The sequence below is a fragment of the Bos grunniens genome, chromosome 23, assembly GCF_055505025.1.
Source record: "Bos grunniens cultivar Pamir isolate PY7600 chromosome 23, Bosgru_T2T1.0, whole genome shotgun sequence".
Taxonomy (NCBI): Eukaryota; Metazoa; Chordata; class Mammalia; order Artiodactyla; family Bovidae; genus Bos; species Bos grunniens.
The window spans coordinates 43,021,010-43,042,067 of NC_141187.1; the positions used below are offsets into that span (position 1 = coordinate 43,021,010).

At 42.1% G+C, this 21,058-nt stretch overlaps 1 protein-coding gene across 17 annotated transcripts in view; it reads left to right on the plus strand.

Annotated features, from left to right (window-relative positions):
* The window catches only part of DTNBP1 (dystrobrevin binding protein 1), a 191,300-nt gene that overhangs the window by 111,511 nt on the left and 58,731 nt on the right, over positions 1–21,058 (plus strand). For 6 of the 17 annotated variants that reach the window (XM_086370222.1, XM_086370216.1, XM_086370218.1 and 3 more), the window contains 3 exons: positions 5,381–5,513; positions 9,971–10,036; positions 18,084–18,216. In XM_086370222.1, the coding sequence (XP_086226348.1) occupies positions 5,402–5,513; positions 9,971–10,036; positions 18,084–18,216 (311 nt within the window). In that variant the 5' untranslated portion in view covers positions 5,381–5,401. Of the gene's footprint in view, positions 1–5,380; positions 5,514–9,970; positions 10,037–18,083; positions 18,217–19,251; positions 20,113–21,058 lie in introns of those variants that run through there. The other 11 variants (XM_086370226.1, XM_086370224.1, XM_086370221.1 and 8 more) reach the window with 3 other exon arrangements.

Genomic DNA, 21,058 nt, shown 5'->3' on the forward strand with positions numbered 1-21,058 from the left:
TTTAACTTTTGTCCTGCCGCTGCTGCTGCTAAGTCGCTTCAGTCGTGTCCGACTCTGTGTGACCCCATAGATGGCAGCCCACCAGGGTCCGCCATCCCTGGGATTCTCCAGGCAAGAACTCTGGAGTGGGTTTCCATTTCCTTCTCCAATGCATGAAAGTGAAAGTGAAGTCGCTTAGTCGTGTCCAACTCTCAGCGACCCCATGGACTGCGGCCTACCAGGCTCCTCCGTCCATGGGATTTTCCAGGCAAGATTACTGGAGTGGGAACTTTTGTCCTAATAGCTACCAAAACCTGCAGTATTTGACTTGCAGTACTTTGATTTCATAGTCAATCATCTTACTAAATTGTCTTTTTCTGATAATTTGCATCTGGGATGGGAGTTTTGTGAAGATGGAAGGGAAGAAACAAAAACCTACCAGTCTTTTCATTTCTTCATCTCTTTTTATAGTGGGTAGGACTTCCAATATAGTGTTGAATAAAAGCTGGAGATCTTGGTTCAGATTTTGGCTCCATCAGATTTAAATGTGAAAGGGAAAACTACATATTTTAGAAAATACTGGAAAAGCTAAGATCTCAGGGCAGAGAAAGGTTTCTTTAACAAGGCATAATAAACACCAACCATAAAATAAAATATTGATAATTTTTATCAAATCTTCTGTTCATCAAGCAGTACCATGAAAAAGTTAAGCAGTTTACAAAACAGAGGACTAGTGTTCAAAAAATATGAAAAACCTCTGCACACTAATAAAAAAAGAGAACAGTAAGTCATTAAAAAGTACACGAGAGGTATGACCGGGTATTACCCTGAACAAAAAGCATGAGTGGCCAGTAAATGTGAAAACATGTTTAAAATCAATTAGAAGGCAAGGAAATACAAATTAAAACCCCAGATTTACACTCATTAGATTATCAAGCATTTAAGAAGCCTTGAATTTTCTGTGCAGACAGTCATTACTCACTGATGACAGTTTTCCCTTCCCCGGCAGCATGATGGGGAACAGCTAGAACTAGGGGGTGTAAATCGATTGGCACAGTGACATTAGAAAAATGAGCTGGCGTGAAGTAAAAATTGAAATTCCACAAAGCTTTCGAAACCACAGTTCTACCCCTAGGGAGATTTCTGTAGCATTGTGTCCCCAGCTTTGCCCTGTGATGTTGTATGTCTCACACCTCCTTGGATAACATTGGTATGGTATCATCTGTTCATTATGTGTGACAAATAGATGACAGAACTTGAAGTCAGAGGTGGCTAGGCTGGGGGAGGTCTAGCTCAGTTGAGCCACTGGGCGGTGGGGAAGGAGGGTGCAGTGAGGAGCTCAATACCTGGGACACGTTGGAACCTAACTTGTGAAAGTTGCCTCTGTGCACCAGATTTGTTCCAGAATGTTTATAGCAGGTTTTGTTGGAACTCTAGACAGTCCCAAAGTCTCCCTGTGGAGTAATTATTATTTATAGGATCAGGGACTTCCCCGGTGGTCCAGTGGCTGACCCCACGCTCCCAGGGCAGGGGGCCCGGGTTCCATCCCTGTTCATGGAAATGCTGCAAAAAGATCAAGTGCTATGCAGCAGTGAAAATTAGTGAACCATTACACCTCCGTGTATCAATACGGACGAATCCCACAATGTTCAGTGAAGACTGTATCCTGTAGAGGAGCTTTAACAAAAGTTGTTCTTTTGATTGTAAGAAGCATTTCATAATAAAATACGTTGGAGAAAGAATTTCCTGGAAGTTCTGTTGCTGAATTTATTATATGGGGGGGAATATATAATATTTTCCTAGTTGTATACTTTTTTATTGTAAGACTCCTATCTTATCAAAAGTGCCACTGTTGTTTTCCAGAAATACAGTTCTCAGATTGAAAAATGAAAGTTAATTTTAAATCTCTGACGTATTATTGAGACATATGGAAATTTTTTAAATGTGTATCTTTAATAAACTGTTTTCTTGTGTATTTTGTCAGGCCATGCTCGTGTGTCATTAGTGCCCTTTAGTCAATGTCAGTCTGCCAGGGCAAATATACTTAAGGATAATTCAGTCTTCTTTGACAAGTTATCTTATACTTAACTACTTTAAAGCTCATTCTTATTTATAGTCTTAAAATTTAGAGCAATGTTGCTTTAGCAAAGTTTGTTCAATATAGCTTTGTTGTCTAGACTTTTTCTACAAGATTTTCTTTTTAACAAGTTCTTTGATTTGTTTTTCCCTCACTTAGTATGTAAATGAACACGTAAATTGATAGTGACTTAGGGGTTAGATTCTGAGGGTAACTTTCTAAAGTTAGACTCCCAGTGCATTATTTGCTTATGCTTTTGATTGTTGTGAAATACTTGCTTGCCTTCAGATTGAACTCTTTTAAGACAACGCTTTAACCACTTGGTGTGTAAGCTGGTTAAATCAGGCATGCTTCATTCTCTTTGGACTCCAGCTTGGATCTCTTGTGCTTGTGGTGGGGAGTGGACTGGCCTGGGTGTGGGAATGCCTGGTTTCTGCAGTGATACGTTTTGACCTTGGGCAGATAAACGGAGTCTCTCTGTTTCTAGCTGACTCACATAAAATGGTATGACACCATTTACCCTGCTTAGCAAACAGAGTTGTTTGAAAATCGCATGAACTAGGTGAAAGTGAAAGTCGCTCAGTCGTGTCCGACTCTTGGCAACTGCATGGACTCACCCATGGAATTGTCCAGGCCAGAGTGCTGGAGTGGGTAGCCTTTCCCTTAGCAGGGGATCTTCACAACCCAGGGATCGAACCCAGGTCTCCCTCATTGCAGGCGGATTCTTTACCAACTGAGCTATCAGGGAAGCATTCCCCCCAAATGCTGAACTGTTCTTTACAAATATAAAAGTTTTTATATTGTTTTATTACCCCAATATTACCCATTTTGAAAATCATTTGGGTCCCAGCTTTTTCTTTGTTCTCCTAACTTCAGTGTCCACCAGAAGGACTTTCGGGATGATTTGTAAGTTTGGGAACAAGCCCAAACTGTGGGTTTGTCTTGCTACTTAAACTTGATTTTCTGGTGTTAAATCTGGATTTATTCAGAATTGTTTACTTGGAGGAGAAAAATCGGCCTTCTGAAGATGGCTCCTTCCTTATTAAGTAAAGCTAAAGTACAGTTTCTCAGAACCTTTTCTTTTGCTACTTTTCACTTTTCTTCCTTTGTGTCCCTGTATAAACAGTCCCGAGATTGATTAAGGGCGTGGGCTTCAGTGTCGGATTCCTGGGATTGAATCTAGGTCCTGTGTGGCCTTGAGAAAGTGACTTGTCTTCGTTGCACCTCAGTTTCTTCCTCTGTGAAATGAATGTAGTAACATGGCTCTGTTTACAAGGCTGCTGTGTGTTCAATGTGAATTGCTTAACACAGGGCCTGGCACACAGAAAATGCTCAAAATGCTTTGCTCTTATTACATAATTGTTGACAATGATTTCAGAGAATCCATTCAACATCCATTCTTTTAAATTAAAGTAATATTTGAATGTATTTTGATAGATTCTTTTTATGTACACTTAAAGATATACAGAATATGATTTTGAATTTTGTGGGAGGCATGAACTATACTGTACTTAAGTTTTAATATTCATGTTTCATTTTACTTTTAAGTAATAATATTTGTATATAAAAATTGTTTATTCTAGATCTTTCAAATTATTAACACAATTAACCACTGCAATTAAGATTTAACAAACTTTTTAAAAGATACGCCATGTACCAGGAAAAATACCGTTTATCGTCGTCAGCCCTGTGCAATTAGTTTTTCTTTTATTAGTGTTTAAAAACTGAGGCTTAGAGAATTTGTGAGACCTACTCCAGACTAAAGCACAATTTGTTTTTCTTTCTTGTTCACCACAGTGTCTTCAGTGCCTGAAACAGAGCCAGACAAAGAGCAGGTGTTCAGTAGGAGCTCGTTGGATATTACAGATGAATCCTATGGGCAGGGGTTGTTATTTCAAGCCCTAATTTTCTTACTGTTGCATCACAGAGAGGCTGTATTAGCCACATTAATCTGTTAGCAATGCTCAGTACTTTTTAAACTGCTCTCTGGGATCTTTATAAAGCTGGCTGGCACAGGCATTTTTAAGCATGCAGAATTGATGATCATGCCCCTGGAGCAGCACTCGGTGTCACCGCTCCAGCTCAGCTGAGGCTTGTGTGTGAGGCCGTGTGTGTTACCCCTCCAACGTGGACTGACTGACAACCGCGAGAGGGGTGAGGTGGGGATAAAGTGAGGAAACAGGACAGCTTTCTGATCTCTTTATTGTTTTTATTTCAATGTTGTGAATTCCTGGAATATTAAAATGTAGAAGCTAAAACAATGCAAATAATTTTGTATCTTATTTTGATACTTTTATTCCTCTGAAAGATCTTTCTTTAGTGAGATTCAGTAAAAATCAGTTGTATTTGTGTTTCAACTCTTGAAACATCATACGTTGTGTAAATTGTCCTTTTTTTATATAACTTAACTGTGAACTCTTATATTAAAACTTTATATTTTACAGATAAAGTTCAGATATACTTACTTTTGTTATATAATGAATTTTGCAGTCTTTATTGTACAAAATGCGGGAATCTTCCACACTTCCTACTCATCACTAGTGATGTTTTCAAAAGATGACCTCTCTATGCTCCTTCTAAATCTTATCGTAGGCCCTTTCCCCTCTCACCATGTTAGGACCAAAACAAAACTGGCTGGGAGAAACTGCTTAAGTCTTCCGGAAAAGAAGTCAGAATTATTTTAGGCTAGCCTAGCGTCTCGCATCCCTGCTATTAGGAACCTTTCACTTCTGAATTTGTTAGTATAAATCCTGTTCTCCTTTTTTTCTGAAATTGTTCAGTTGCCTCAGTGATTCCTTCGTATACAAGTACCGTTTATCTTGCTTTATTCAGTGAACGTTCCTGTTTAAATGGAAACTGAATCATGGTATATTCTAAATGCATTAGGGAACTTTTCTTTCAAAAGAAGTCCTTTTGTAAGGCAAATAATTACCCATTCATTACGTCTGGGGTTTGTTTTTGTTTGTTTTCTTTTCAGTTGTTAGTGGCTGTTTTCTGTTTTATTTTTTCTAGATTTGAATTGTGCAAATACATGGTTTACTTAGAAACAGGGTGTAGTTAGAAGTGACTTCTAAGGTCATGGCTCAACTTTCTCTTTCCCGGGTTAAGATGCACCGATACAACCTGTAATTTGAGGTTTTTCTGCACTGGATATTAAGGTGGTTCTTTTCTAAGAAAGAAAACAACGCCAGTCTCCTCAGAGTATTGTGTTGTCTGTACCCCAGTAGAAGGGTTTTTAAAGATAACACGGGCTGGCTCTCATTACGCCGGTCTGACCTCTGTGTCTGCAGTCCTGTGGGCCTGACCCTCCCCTTCCGTTTGCAGCGGGTGGACAGCGAGGTGGTCATGCTCTCCGCGCACTGGGAGAAGAAGCAGGCGAGCCTCCGGGACCTGCAGCAGCAGCTTCAGCAGCTTCCAGGCCTCATCGCAGACTTAGAATCCCTGACGGCAAGTCTGAGTAAGTTCCCCGTTTGCCTCTAGACTCTGCTTCTAGGAAGGAAAATAATTTGGCGTGACTCCAAAGCTTTCTAAGAATACATTAATCTTATTGCTTAACAGGATTTGAAGGGAAATGGTTCCAATTAATTTCATGTTCTGATTAATTGATGATTTGACAAAAAAGCGATGATTTAAAATGTGGAAATGATTTTTAAAATACACCACTACCTTTTTCTGCCTCCGATCTGCTCAGAAAACATACTTTTCTTGATTCTTAAAGTGACTCGGGGCTGTCTTTCTGACTTTAGGTCTCTGTTTAAAAGTGTAAACGTGGGAAATGGAAGGGGTTATGGTGGCTTTGTTATGACTAACGGCTGTGCTCTGGAAGTTGTTGCTTTTAATACTGGGTTTGTTCAGAGCTTCATGTCTTGAAATATGCTCTTTTTTTCTCCTTAAACTGATAAAAGATTAAACAGATACAATTAAATGAGGGTACCTGTTTGGCTAACTTTATACCTTGTGGAAGATTATATATTTATTTTTTGTTTTTATTGGGATGAATCATGCTGATATTTGTTTCTTGGGCTTATATTCAGAAAATTGACTTTTATCCTAGACAGTGCCACATCATAGTATAACATTCTGGCTTATTATTTTCTAACCAAGCTTAAGATCTTAGTGAAGTAAGAGGTAGGGGCTACCTACATAGGAGATGAACTTCTTGAGCTAATAACCTGAGTCTTAATAAGTAAGAAGGTATAAAGCTACCCCATCATCTCTTCCTTTTCTCAATACTACATTTTTAAAAGCAAAACAGAGCTGGTTTACAAAGCAAGTAATTAGCGAAGCATAAAACTTGTGTGTGTGAATAAAACGAGCCCCATTGGTATGTGGAATGCCGCTGGTGATGATAATAGCTAACGTTTGTAGCACCCACTATATGTCGGAGATGGTTAGGTGATTTACAGACATTATTTACAATCCTCACAAGATCCCTGCAGAAGTAGCTGTTGTTATCCCACTTTACAGCTTAGGCAAATTGGGCTTGGAGGGGTGGAGATTTGCTCAGGGTCACACACAGTAGGTGTGCATCCAGGGTCCCAGCCGCGGTGATGACGTGCTCAGTGGAGGACGAGGCGTTTGGAGTGGCACCTGTCAGCAGACCCCATGACCCGCGTTCTTGAAGCCCTGGTATCAGTGTTCTGTTATTTCTGAAAGCAGGGTTGGGGAAAAGAGACTCGGTTTAGGAGGAAGGCCCTCTGGCTTTATTTCCCTCTTGTAGGTATAGGAATGGTCCTTCTCAAGCCTTTGATAACTGACAGAAAAAGCCTCCAAGACCCTGGGGGAATATTCCTTTTAGCCATTTTCTGTTCAGCATCTCTTCCTGTATCTCTTTGAGTCTTTTTTTTTCAATGGTTGTGTATTTCTTTGCAGAGACATCCACCTATGATACTATCCTGCTTTCCTTTCCAGCTGAGAGTAAATTCTGATTATAAATATTATTTGTTTGATGCCACTCTGCTGATTAAATGCATTTGGCCTCAGTTCTAATTATTCTCATAGTTAAATCTACTTAAGATAGAATATAGTGTATTTTCCTTCTCAATTAGGATTCTACTATCCTGAAGAAGTGATGTTTAGTGATGTGATACCATCTTCAGAAACTGAATTTTGACTTTTTAAATGAATGCAACGAGTTTCCCAAATGCTCACCTGAGTTCTGTCTTTACTAATCTGAGAATATCGACCACCAAAAGCAAATTAAAGCTAAATTAAAGCAAATTAAATTAAAGCAGAAGTATCAGTCTTGACAGTCACTTCCAAATAATTTAATTCTTATTTTTCATGGTGGTATAGTTGACCTGCAATATTATATTAGTTTCAGGCGTACAACATAGTACACCTGGACACTTATGTACACTGTGTGCACACCTGAGCACTTACGTACACTGTGTGCACACCTGGACACTTACGTACACTGTGTGCACACCTGGACACTTATGTACACTGTGTGTACATTGTGTTTTATAGCGATTGACCCTGGTTCAATTCCTGGGTCGGGAAGATCCTCTGGAGAAGGGATAGGCTACCCACTCCAGTATTCTTGGGCTTCCCTGGTGGCTCAGCTGGTAAAGAATACGCCTGCAATGCTGGAGACCTGGATTCATTCCCTGGGTTGGGAGGATCCCTTGGAGAAGGGAAAGGCTACCCACTCCAGCATTCTGGCCTAGAGAATTCCAGGGACTGTCTATCCCATGGGGTTGCAAAGAGTCCGACACGACTGAGTAACTTTCCCTTTTTTCACCCTTTATATACATTATGAATTGATCACCACTTTATGTCTAGTAGCCATCTGCCACCATACACAGTTATTATAATGTTATGGACATTCCTTTTACTGTGAATTGTGCCCCATGAGCTGCTCTATATTGGACGTTTGTGCCTCCTAGTCTCCCTCACCCGCTTCATCCAGCTGCCCCACCGCCCTCCCCTCTGGCGACCACCACTTTGTCCTCTGTCCCTGCGAGTCTTTTTCTGTTTTGTTCTTTAGATTTCATATACAAGTGAAATCACATGGTCTTTGTCTTTCTCAGCTACTCCACATAACATATTACCCCCTGGGTCTATCCATGTCGTTGTGAACGGCATTATTTCATTTTGTGTGTTTCTGAGTAACATTCCGTGGAATGTATGTACCACATCTCTTTTACCCATTCCTCTGCTGAGGGACGTTTCGGTTTCCTTCCATGTTTTGGCTGTTGTAACTAAAATGCTGCAGGGACCATGGCGGGGGCACGTGTCTCTTTCCTCGTGCGTGTTTTCATTTTCTTTGGATAAATACCAAGGAGTAGAGTAGCTGGATCATATGGTAGTTCTACTTTTGATTTTTCAAGGAACTTGCATATTGTTCTCCATAGTGGGGGCTATACCAAATTACATGCCCACCAACAGTGCCCGAGGGCCCCTTGCCAGCCCTTGCTGTCTTTTAGTAATAACCATTCTGACAGGTGTGAGGTGATGCTGTGGCTTTGATCTGCATTTTCCTGATGATTAGCCATGTCGAGCATCTCTTCAAGTATCTGTTTTTTCAGGTCCTTGGGAAAATGTTTATTCAGGTCCTTTGCCTATTTTTTTAATCGGATTGTTTGTTTTGTTTGTTTTGTTTTTGAGTTGTGTGAGTTCTTTATTTATTTTGGATATTAACTCCTTATCATATATATCATCTGCAGTATCTTTTCCCATTCAGGAGGTTGCCATTTCATTTTGTTGATGGTTTCCTTTGCTGTACAAGTATCTTTATACTTTGATCTAGACCCATTTGTTTATTTCTGCTGTTGCCGTTGCCTGAGGAAAACATTTGGAAGCCAAATTTGCTGGCTTGTATAAGTACATGTCTATATTATTAACGTATTTCATGAATTCATTTTAATGAGATTATGCACCATTCTTAGAAATTTGAATCATTTGGTTTTAATGCTTGCCCATAAACTGTGGATTTCTTTATTTTGGGGGTGAAGTGAAAGTCGCTCAGTCGTGTCTAACTCTTTGCGACCCCATGGACTATACAGTTCATGGAATTCTCCAGGCCAACATACAGAGTGGGTAGCCTTTCCCTTCTCCAGGGGATCTTCCCAACCCAGGGATGGAACCCAGGTCTCCCGCGTTGCGGGCGGATTCTTTACCAGCTGAGCCACCAAGGAAGCCCAAGAATACTGGAGTGGGTAGCCTATCACTTCTCCAGCGATCTTCCTGACCTGGGATTCAAACTGGGGTCTCCTGCATTGCAGGCAGATTCTTTACCAACTGAATCACTAGGGAAACCCTGATAGCTTCCCTTTTGGGGGGTAGTCTCAGAATGCTGTTTGTTATTACCTAATTACTTTGATATGGTATTACAAAGCTTAATCAAGCAATAATGAAAAATAAAAATTACTTAGAAGAAAATAGTAACTAATCTATATGTAGTCACAAGATTCTCTTCTCTGAACTTTTTACCCTTTCACTCCCAAATCTAATACCATCTCCATTCAGTCCCTGTATTTCTGAGGCCACTTAACTCTTTTAGTCTTGCCTTGCTCTCTAGAGGGTCTGCCCTTATTAAAGAGTAAGGGATTAATATGATGTGAGCAATTTGGACCTTTGATGATGCTTTTAGCTGTGCTATCCTGTGGCTTAATAAATATGACTCCTGATTACACGCTCCCTCAGGAATTAAATAAGAACAGATAATCCACTCATGTTGTTTTTTTAATGGGATGTGATCCATCCAACTTACAAAGCCTGTGTAATAGATCATCACTGGTGAGGCTTGTCATTTAAAAAAAAAGAGATAATAAAGGTATGCCGGGAATTGGGAAAGACGGGCTGTGAACTGACTTTCAGATCTGGGTTTGGACCGCAGTTCCCCAGCTTCCTAACTGTGAGACTCTGTGCAGGTTTCCTGACTGCTCTAAGCTTTAGTTTCTTTGCTTTTAGGATTGAAGATGAGAGAACCTGCTTCACCAGGTAGCTGGAGGGCCCCTAGTGAGGGGAGAGTGCCTGGTACGTGATAGGCGTCTGTGAGTCCCGTGCACCATTTGTGGGCTGAGGGGACACAGCAGTGGACAAGACCAGGCAGCTGCCGCCAGGATGCTCACTTTCTTCTGGGAGTCTCTCTGGCCTTTGCAGATTTACAAAACCATTGTCTTTGATGAGAGGATTTGGATGGATGTTACACAATTTAGCTTGTCCTACACTGGAAAAGGTCAGTTTTCATTCCAATCCCAAAGAAAGGCAATGCCAAAGAATGCTCAAACTACCACACAATTGCACTCATCTCACTCACTAGTAAAGTAATGCTCAAAATTCACCAAGCCAGGCTTTAGCAATATGTGAACCATGAACTTCCAGATGTTCAAGCTGGTTTTAGAAAAGGCAGAGGAACCAGAGATCAAATTGCCAACATCCGCTGGATCATCGAAAAAGCAAGAGAGTTCCAGAAAAACATCTATTTCTGCTTTACTGGCTATGCCAAAGCCTTTGACTGTGTGAATCCAATAAACTGTGGAAAATTCTGAAAGAGATGGGAATACCAGACCACCTGACCTGCCTCTTGAGAAACCTATATGCAGGTCAGGAAGCAACAGTTAGAACTGGACATGGAACAACAGACTGGTTCCAAATAGGAAAAGGAGTCCGTCAAGGCTGTATATTGTCACCCTACTTATTTAACTTCTATGCAGAGTACATCATGAGAAACGCTGGGCTGGAAGAAGCACAAGCTGGAATCAAGATTGCCGGGAGAAATCTCAATAACCTCAGATATGCAGATGACACCACCCTTATGGCAGAAAGTGAAGAGGAACTCAAAAGCCTCTTGATGAAAGTGAAGGTGGAGAGTGAAAAAGTTGGCTTAAAGCTCAACATTCAGAAAACGAAGATCATGGCATCTGGTCCCATCACTTCATGGGAAATAGATGGGGAAACAGTGGAAACAGTGTCAGACTTTATTTTGGGGGGCTCCAAAATCACTGCAGATGGTGATTGCAGCCATGGAATTAAAAGATGCTTACTCCTTGGAAGGAAAGTTATGACCAACCTAGATAGCATATTAAAAAGCAGAGACATTACTTTGCCAACAAAGGTTCGTCTAGTCAAGGCTATGGTTTTTCCAGTGGTCATGTATGGATGTGAGAGTTGGACTGTGAAGAAAGCTGAGCGCTTAAGAATTGATGCTTTTGAATTGTGGTGCTGGAGAAGACTCCTGATAGTCCCTGGGACTGCAAGGAGATCCAACCAGTCCATTCTGAAGGAAACCAGTCCTGGGTGTTCATTGGAAGGACTGATGTTGAGGCTGAAACTCTGATACTTTGGCCACCTCATGAGAAGAGTTGACTCATTGGAAAAGACCCTGATGTTGGGAGGGATTGGGGGCAGGAGGAGAAGGGGACAACGGAGGATGAGATGGCTGATGGCATCACCGACTCAATGGACGTGAGTCTGAGTGAACTCCGGGAGTTGGTGATGGACAGGGAGGCCTGGCGTGCTGCAATTCATGGAGTCACAAAGAGTCAGACATGACTGAGCGACTGAACTGAACACAGTAGTTAAGAGTACAAAACCCTGGTGTGAAATGTGAGAACAGTGTAGTATTCTGTATATTGAAAAATAGTGTGTAAGGATAGAATGGAATATTGTCCTCCAGATTCTGTACACTTTCTTGGTTTAGCACTAAGTCATGTCCGACTCTTGTGACCCCATGGACTGTAGCCCGCCAGTCTCCTCTGTTCATGGAATTTCCCAGGCAAGAATACTGAAGTGGGTTGCCATTTCCTTCTCCAGGGGATCTTCCTGACCCAGGGATCAAACCTGGGTCTCCTGTATTGCAGACGCTCTCTTGCGTTGCAGGTGGATTCTTTACCGACTGACCCACCCACTTTCTTGTTGCTCAGCTGCACGATGTACTCTGCATGTAAGTTAAACAAGCAGGGTGACAATAGACAGCCTTGACGTACTCCTTTCCCAGTTTTGAACCAGTCCATTGTTCCACATTGGGTTCTAACAGTTGTTTCTTGACCTGAATACAGGTTTCTCGGGAGGCAGGTAAGGTGGTCTGGTATTCCCATCTCTTTAAGAATTTTCCAGTTTGTTGTGATCCACACAGTCAAGGGTTTAGCGTAGTCAATGAAGTAAAGATAGATGTGTTTCTGGAATTCTCTTACTTTTACTGTGATCCAACGGATGTTGGCAATTTGATCTCTGGTTCCTCTGCCTTTTTAAAAATCCAGCTTGTACATCTGGAAGTTTTTGGTTCACGTAGTGTTGAAGCCTAGATTGAAGGATTTTGAGCACTACTTTGCTAGCGTGTGAGATGAGTGCAACTGTACGGTAGTTTGAACATTCTTCGGCGTTGCGCTTCTTTGGGATTAGAATGAAAACTGACCTGTTCTAGCCCTCGGGCCACTGCTGAGTTTTGCAAATTTGCTGGGATCTTGAGTGCAGCACTTTTACAGAATCATCTTTTAGGATATGACATAGTTCAGCTGGAATTCCGTCATGTGCACTAGCTTTGTTCGTAGTAATGCTTGCTAATGCCTACTTGACTTCACACTCCAGGATGACTGGCTCTAGGTGAGTGACCACACCACTGTGGTTATCCAGGTCACTAATGGGGCTGACTGTGACTCAGATCATGAGCTCCTATTGCAAAATTCAGACTTAAACTGAAGAAAGTATGGCCTAGTGGTTTTCCCTACAACACTTGTTCTGTGCATTTTACTGTGAAACTGGTAAGATGTTTGGAACATGTTTATTGAATTCTCCTGAATGTCCACTAGAGGGTGGTCTAATCCTATTCCTATTTTTAAAGTCTAAAATGTCAAGAGCTTTTCTGAATTCTCTGTTGCTTAGTTTATTTTGTATGACCTACTTAAAAAGACACCTTCATCTAGAACAGAAGATTCTGTTAATTCTCAGATAACACAGTTCTGTAAGATAATGACAGCCTTGTACTGAGCTTGCTTGCCTCTTTCTTTCAATCTGACCTGACCGGATACATTGCCGTTCTGCTTTCTCTGTACAGAATTTGAGAGTGCATCTAGCTAGGAGACCGTCACAGTTTTTACGGTTTCACGAAGCAGATTATCTTATGGTCCAGGTTATGTTCTGAGATTAGACCCTTCAAGGGACATATTAGCTCTCTTTCGACACGGTTTAGTATATACTGCACAGATCTCATTTGTTTCATGATGGATTTTTAATGCACTCTTCAAAGTTCCTTGTTACCACACCATCATTACCTTATCACGCGAAAAGTGACGAAAGCATTGAAGACTCTTGTGGTCCTTTAGTACCTGGCCTCCTGTGACCTGTGGGTTTGCAAAGATTTCTTTGTTCCCTGAGGCTAATTATTTTTGCTAGAAAATACTCATTAAATGTGAAGTTATGAATTTTAATGTGCTGCTCCACTCTTCATATGTCAGTGGTCACACTGCACATAGTATGTATCTGAAAATGGCACAAAGGAAAATTCCAGACAGCACAGCTCTTCCTCTGGGGCGGTCTCCACATGAGGGCTTGTGACGCTCTTTCCTGCACAGCTGTCAGGCTCTCCCAGATGGCCCTTCCCAATAAAATTCCACCCATCCTCCCCACCGATCACTAACTGAGACATATACTGTTGTTATAGTGAGCAAAATGGTGAGGCTGGAACTTCTTGTGAAGGTACTTTTGTGCCTGTGAAGGCCTGCTAGTGTTTTATGCACGTGCATTCTAAGTCTGGTTACCAGATTTACTCAAATCTGTGACTGTTTCCTAGCAGAAGATGAGCAGGGTGTGACGGGGAGATTAAATCTCCGCCTGTTTAAATTCAATATAAAATATTCAGAGTACATACCATATATATGCTTATTATTTAAAGAGCATTTGGTAAAGTTTTTCATATAAAAAGGGAGGAAAATTCATGTTCATCAGTGAAGTTCTTACATATTTTATTACTGACCTCAAGCCTGATAAAAGTTAAAATGGAAAGGTTCCGTGGCTGCTGCTGCTTTAACTCACTGGGCCTAACTTGATACACTGATAACAGTGTTTTCAGAGTTCTCTGCCCATGTTTGATTTGCTCATTGACAAAATTTAGCATAACCTAATATGTAAATTAGATGAATACGAATCATAGATTTGCTTTCTTGGTTATTATTCTTTGTTTTAGAGTGATAGAATCATTGTATCTCCAGAAATCCTTCTTAATTGAATTCAGCAGACCAGATGTTTTGTTGTTGTTCAGGCACTAATTTGGGTCCCACTCTTTGTGACCCCATGGACTGCAGCACGTCAGGCTTCCCTGTCCTTCACCATCTCCTGAGTTTGCTCAAACTCATGTCCACTGAGTCGATGATGCCATCCAACCATCTCATCCTCTGTTGCCCCCTTCTCCTGCTGCCCTCAATTTTCCCAGCATCAGAGTCTGCATCAGGTGACCAAAGTATGGAGCTTCAGCTTCAGCATCAGTCCTTCCAGTGAATATTCAGGACTGATTTCCTTTAAGATTGATTGGTTTGATCTCCTTGCAGTCCAAGGGACTCTCAAGAGTCTTCTCCAACATCACAGTTCAAAAGCATCAATTCTTCAGTGCTCAGCTTTCCTTATAGTCCAACTGTCACATCCATACATGATCACTGGAAAAACCATAGCTTTGGCTAGACGGACCTTTGTTGGTAAAGTAATGTCTCTGCTTTTTAATATACTGTCTAGGTTTGTTCTAGCTTTTCTTCTAAGGAGCAAGCATCTTTTAATTTTGTGGCTGCAGTCATCATCTGCAGTGACTTTGGAGCCCAAGAAAATGAAATCGGTTACTGCTTCTACTTTGTCCCCTTCTATTTCCCATGAAGTGATGGGACTGGATGTTGCAAAGATGTAGTCTTTACCCTTAAGGTATTTACAGAATGCTGAGAAAGATAAGAGTACAAAATAGTGGCATAATGTCAGAGTAGGAGTCCTGGGCAGGGTTCATGGGCCAATGGAAGCACAGATGAGGGGGAGAGAGCTCTGACCTGAACCTGCCAGGGAAATGTGGGGTTGGGGAGGGGGGAAGCAAAGACCCCTCAGGACAGGCAGGCACACACGGGACCCTCCTTGGAGTGATGAGCGGTCGTGAAGGAGGGTGGTGGTGAGGCTGGAAAAGTAGTCTCTGAGCAGGGAGTGGGAGGTCCCTGAATGCTCGGGTAGGGAGTTAAACTGTAAGTCCTCAGGAGCCTTTGAAACTTGTGAAGGGGAGAACTGGGAGTTGGGCAGGAGCCGTAACGTGACCCTGGACTCTCCCGAGCACGTTAAGCCTCAGGTTGCCGTCCAGCACAGGGACACACTGCTGGCCTGTACGTCAAAGCCCCTCTGTTACCCAGCCCCCTGCATGCTGAGGATAACATGCGTGATGCTAAAGGGACCAAGTCGCTTAGAGCTAAATGGATTCTGTATTAAATGTAATTATTTCTAGTTTTTATCACTAATCAAAGTGAAATAGCCTTTAAATAATCCTGTTAGCTATGATCGTCTTGTAAGACCCTGTCAAACTAGTTCTAACAGAGTGAGCTGAACACTTACTCCTTCTTCAGGGCCAGTAGCACGAGCATCCAGGCTGAGGCTCCCACTCGTTTTTCCATTTAATATAATAACAAAAAATAATCTGTACAGCAACTGATACATTAACACCATTTTTCCTGTTCTCCTTTCCATATATATATTCCTCAGGTATCATTGATGACATTTCTGAAAATCTTAGATGTAATTTTTCATTGATTAAAACTTAGATTTTTGCTGTTTCAGGTTAGGCTTTCCATAGTCACAGGTAATAGCTGTTGTATGCGGCCCCTGAAGACAGATTCAAAACTGTTATGAACTGCATTATCAGTCTTCCAGACTTACACTGATCTACAGTGATATATCAATTATGATAAAAATCATTACCTAAAATGTTCTTGAAGAGAAGTGCTAAACTACTTGCCACATTTTAACTTTTTAATAAAATTTAATTTTTCCTCCTAAATCCATGTCTTTTTAAGCCCTAGACCCTACCAAATACAAAAGCACAGATATTTAGTAGAGCTAAAATTTAGGGTATTAAAAATGTGGGGAGTTCCCTGGTAGTCCAGTGATTAAGACTCTGCCTTCCAACTCAGGGGGTGCGGGTTTGATCTTTGTTTGGGGAACTGAGTGAAGGGAACTTCACTTTACCCGAAGTTTAAGGGCTTCCTTTGTGGCTCAGCTGGTAAGGAATCCACCTGCAATGCAGGAGACCTGGGTTCGACCCTGGGTTGGGAAGATCCCCTGGAGAAGGGAAAGGCTCCCCACTCAGTATCCTGGCCTGGAGAATTCCATGGACTGTATAGTCCATGGGATCGCAAAGTCGGACACAACTGAGTGATTCTCACTGGGGAACTAAGGTCCCGTGTGCCATACCATGTGGCTAAAAAAATTTTTTTTTATGTTTCTGGATTTAATATCTGTGGGTCAAACAAATTCATTTAAAACAGGCAAAATTTGCATCTTAGTAAACCTAATGGCACCCCACTCCAGTACTCTTGCCTGGAAAATCCCATGGATGGAGGAGCCTGGTGGGCTGCAGTCCATGCAGTTGCTAAGAGTTGGATATGACTGAGCAACTTCACTTTCACTTTTCACTTTCCTGCATTGGAGAAGGAAATGGCAACCCACTCCAGTGTTCTTGCCTGGAGAATCCCAGGGACGGGGGAGCCTGGTGGGCTGCCATCTATGGGGTCGCACAGAGTCGGACACGACCGAAGTGACTTAGCAGCAAACCTAAAACTGCAAGTTGAAATTCCGGAAAAGAAAAAGTGAAAGTGTTGGTCGCTCGGTCACGTCTGACTCTCTGAGATCCCATGGACCGTAGCCCACCAGGCTCCTCTATCCATGGAATTTGAAACTTGCTCCTTGTGTTGGTGCTACAGAAACGAACTTAGAAAGTCACATGGCAATCTAGCAGCTAAGGGAAGGAATTAGACCCAGCGCCCTTGAATCTTAGCTGTTTGAGTGAAACTGAGGCTGCAAAGCAGCACAGCCAGCTTGCTCCCCCGCCCCGACCCCCGTGACACACATTCTCGCCGAGCCTCACACTCACCCGTCTATGGCAGATGCCTCTCCTCTGGTTTTCACAGGCCCTCACCCCTGTCAGGCTGTGTTGTCTCTGAAACGCGCCTCCCTCCACTCTGAGCCCTCTGAGCACGCGGTTTCTCTTTTTCATCCTTGTGTCCCAGCGTCTGGGACGTGTGGCGAGTGCCTGGTAGATGGCCATGATGCTCTCTGAGGTCTAAAACCTTTGACCCCTAAAACTTTTCTGTTGTCTAAGAAAACAACTGGTCCTCACCCCTACAGCCGTGAAATCTTGGTTTACTTAAGCACCTATCAACTGGAAATCATTGTGTGAAAGAGAGACTCAGTTTTGATCCCTGACTGCTCATCACTAGCTAGGTGACCTTGGGCAGGGCACTGAAGTAATCTCTGCAGGCTGTGACTTCACTGTTTTAAATGAAGGATTTGACAGAGGATCTCCATCTGCCGAGTTCGTGGCCTAGAGGCAGTGTGGAGTGGTTGAAAGACGAGCGGACAGTGAGCGATGCTTCCTGAGTGTTCAGTGCCTTGGAGGTTTATGTATATCATGTTCAAGGCAAAACAATGCTAAAGTAACTTGAAATCTCAAATATTAAATTATGTTTGGTATAATTTGTGTTAATTATATTTTGATATACTCTTATTATTTGGAAATTGATTATTCATGTGTGGTATATGTGATCATTAGGATATCAACATCAGATTAATCAAGACACTCTGTTTCCCTATACTGGTTAATGAAGTGTAAAGTATTTTGGGAAGTTGTGTTTTAAAAATGTTTGAGATATAAAAATATACTCAAGATAATTTGAAATATATTTTAATGTTGGTACATTTTGCTTCAAGAAAGTTTAATAAAATTTTTAAATAAATGCAAAATAATCTCAACAGTTCAAACTTTTAACTTCTAGACACTTTTTCTTTTCTCCATGATCAAGGATTCTGCTTTTTGACATTAATTTCTTCTTTTGACCTTGTATACTTTCAGCTCATTTAGAGGCTAGTTTTGAGGAGGTAGAAAACCACCTGCTGAATCTGGAGGATTTATGTGGACAGTGTGAATTAGAGAGACACAAACATATGCAGTCCCAGCAACTGGAAAATTACAAGAAAAATAAGAGGTGAGTTTGGGAAATTGGCCCCGATATTCATGTGCAATCTCAAAGTTTCCCACAGAACCTTACACGCTACTCTTTATAAGTTTGGGGTGATAAAAGACAGGGGTTTCAGGTAAAGCTCTTTAATAAGCTTTCCAAACATGTTTTGCTTGGTTTTGTTTTGTTGGTATCACTATCAGTTGCCGTTTTATGGAGATGAGTTCTGAAAAGCTGAGTATGGGATAAACGGTGGAGGGAGCAGTGCAACAGACAGAACATCCGAGAGAGGAGAACCCCTGACCTCGTGTCCTCCAAGCGGCAGATCCTGGGTGGCCTTTTCCCTTTGCTTCCTTTTCTTGTCTTTCCTTTAGAGCAGGAGGAAAAGGAACCTGAGTGCTGACTGGAAAGGCGCTCAGCTTTGTCACATACTGTGCATGAGACCTTCAGGAAGTTATTGAATCTCTTAGCCTCAATGTGTGTAGCTTACAGTGACCATGACAGTGTCCCCGCCTCCTGGAGTCGTGGTGAGGAGTCCGTGAGGCAGCCGTTACCAGACGCAGTGCATGCCCTGCCACAGTGGGCATCGTGGTCACTGTTTTCACTGGGTGAGCCAGAGATGGGTAATGAGATTTGGAACACTGGCGAACCAGAGCTGGAGATGGGTAATAAGATTTGGAACACTGAAATTTTATTTGTCGTTCTTTTCTTCACTCTCACCCAGTGACTTAGATATATTAGATACATTAGTACATTATAGTTTATATGTTACAAAATGAAAAGTAAGTGTTTGGAGAACAGCCTCATCTGTAATTTAAGTAAAAGCCAGAGTGGACACTGGGCAAGTCTTAACATGTGTCACGTAACGGAAATATCATTTTAGATCTGGGGTGGTGTCGTAGAAAGAGAGCACTGTTGATAGAATCAGAAGACGCCAGTCCCGGCTCCATCGGCTACTGATTCTGTGCTCTGGGGCAAGCCATTCGCTTTCCTCTATCCTGTTGTAAAACTTTTCTTGACTAGCATTTGAAAGACTTCTTAAAAGATTACATCATTCGTTAGGCCTCTTTCTGGCGCCTCCCAGAACCCTGGCAGTCAGACTTGTCTCCCCGGGCAGAGAATTGGAGAGGTCATCTGAGAGCCTGACCAGCCTGCGAGAAAGGAGCTGCAGGGACGGACACCGGGAGCCTCTGATGAAACGCTGGGTCTGCACCCTAGTGCCCCTGATGATGGGCCCCACACCTCTGTATGCTTCTCATCAGCCTGGCGGTGCCTCACTCTTAAGTATGAATGCTCAGCTAACGAGTATACCCAATTGAAGAAAGGTTCCAAAATGAACAGGGCCAAAATAAATTAAAAATAGTAATTATTTTTAAAGACCCACAGAGGAATGAGATACTGTGATGGGAGCAGAAGAAAACTTAAGAACAAAAACTAATTAATAACCTCAGGTGTATCTTACAGGAGACCATTTTGCATTTATGAGGCACAAACAGGATGCTCTAGAGAAGGGATAATTAGAGAACAAGAAAGCTCTTGGGCATCAAATACGTGATTGCAGAAGTAGAAGGCTTTAAGTGAAGCATTAAAAGACGATGTTATGACTTCCCTGGTGGTACAATGGATAAGAATCCACCTGTCAGTGCAGGGGACACGGGTTCAATCCCTAGTACAGGAAGATTCCACGTGCCATGGAGCAACTAAGCCCGTGCCACAACCACTGAGCCGGCACTCTAGAACTGGGGAGTCACACTACTGAAGCCCGCGCACCTAGAGCCTGTGCTCCACAGCGAGAGAAGCCACCCCGGTGAGAAGCCCACACCGTGAAACGAAGCATGGTCCCCTTCTCGCTACAACTAGAGAAAACCTGCACCCAGCCGCGAAGACCCAGTGCAGTCAAAAATAAATAATTAAAAAAATAAAGTTGTTTTAAAAGAACAAAAGATAACGTTAAACTTTTACATGCAAGAACAAAAAGACTGAGAAAAGCTGAGAATGCTTAGAAAATTGGAGAGTTAATTTTTAAGTCCTATATACTAAGAGCTTGAGAAAGAAAGGGAAGAGAAAAAGAGGAGACAAATTCACTAAAGAAGTAATAATACAAGAAAATTGTTCAGAACTGAAGGATATGACTGAGTTGGAAAGGGTCCAGCAAGGACGTAATGAGTGGGGAGAGAGCCGTCTTCAGTACGTGCTTCTGTACACTGCACTAGAGTCAGGGTGAAAAACCATGAAAGCCTTCATAAAGGTCCTAAGGAACTGCAGCTTTTCCGCAGCAACCCCGTAAGTAGAAAATGATTTTTACTGTATATTTACTTACCCCGGTTCGATTCCTGGATCAGGAAGATCTGCTGGAGAAGGGATAGGCTACCCACTCCAGTATCCTTGGGCTTCCCTTGTGGCTCAGCTGGTAAAGAATCCGCTTGCAAGGGGAGAGACCTGGGTTTGATTCCTGGGTGGAGAAGATCCTCTGGATCTCCAGTATTACCCACTCCAGTATTCTGGATCTCCAGAATACCCACTCCAGTATTCTGGCCTGGAGAATTCCATGGACTGTATAGTCCATGGGGTCACAAGGAGTTGGATACGACTGAGCAACTTTTCCTTTCATTTTATTTACTTAGCCAAAGTTTCAGTCAGTGTGAAGAAATAGTAACTTCCAGACATACAAGGGGCTCCAGTTTAGCTCATGTGCAGACTTTATCAGGAAGTGGCCGGAGGATACGCTTTACAAATGAGGGAATAAACCAGTAAGAAGGAAGACGGAGTGTGGAAGAGAGACGAGCTGCTCTTAGCGGATGTGTCCAGTTCGAGAGAAACAGAATTCCTCGGATGATGGTGAAGAAAAGCTTCAGCAGGTCTGGAGAGC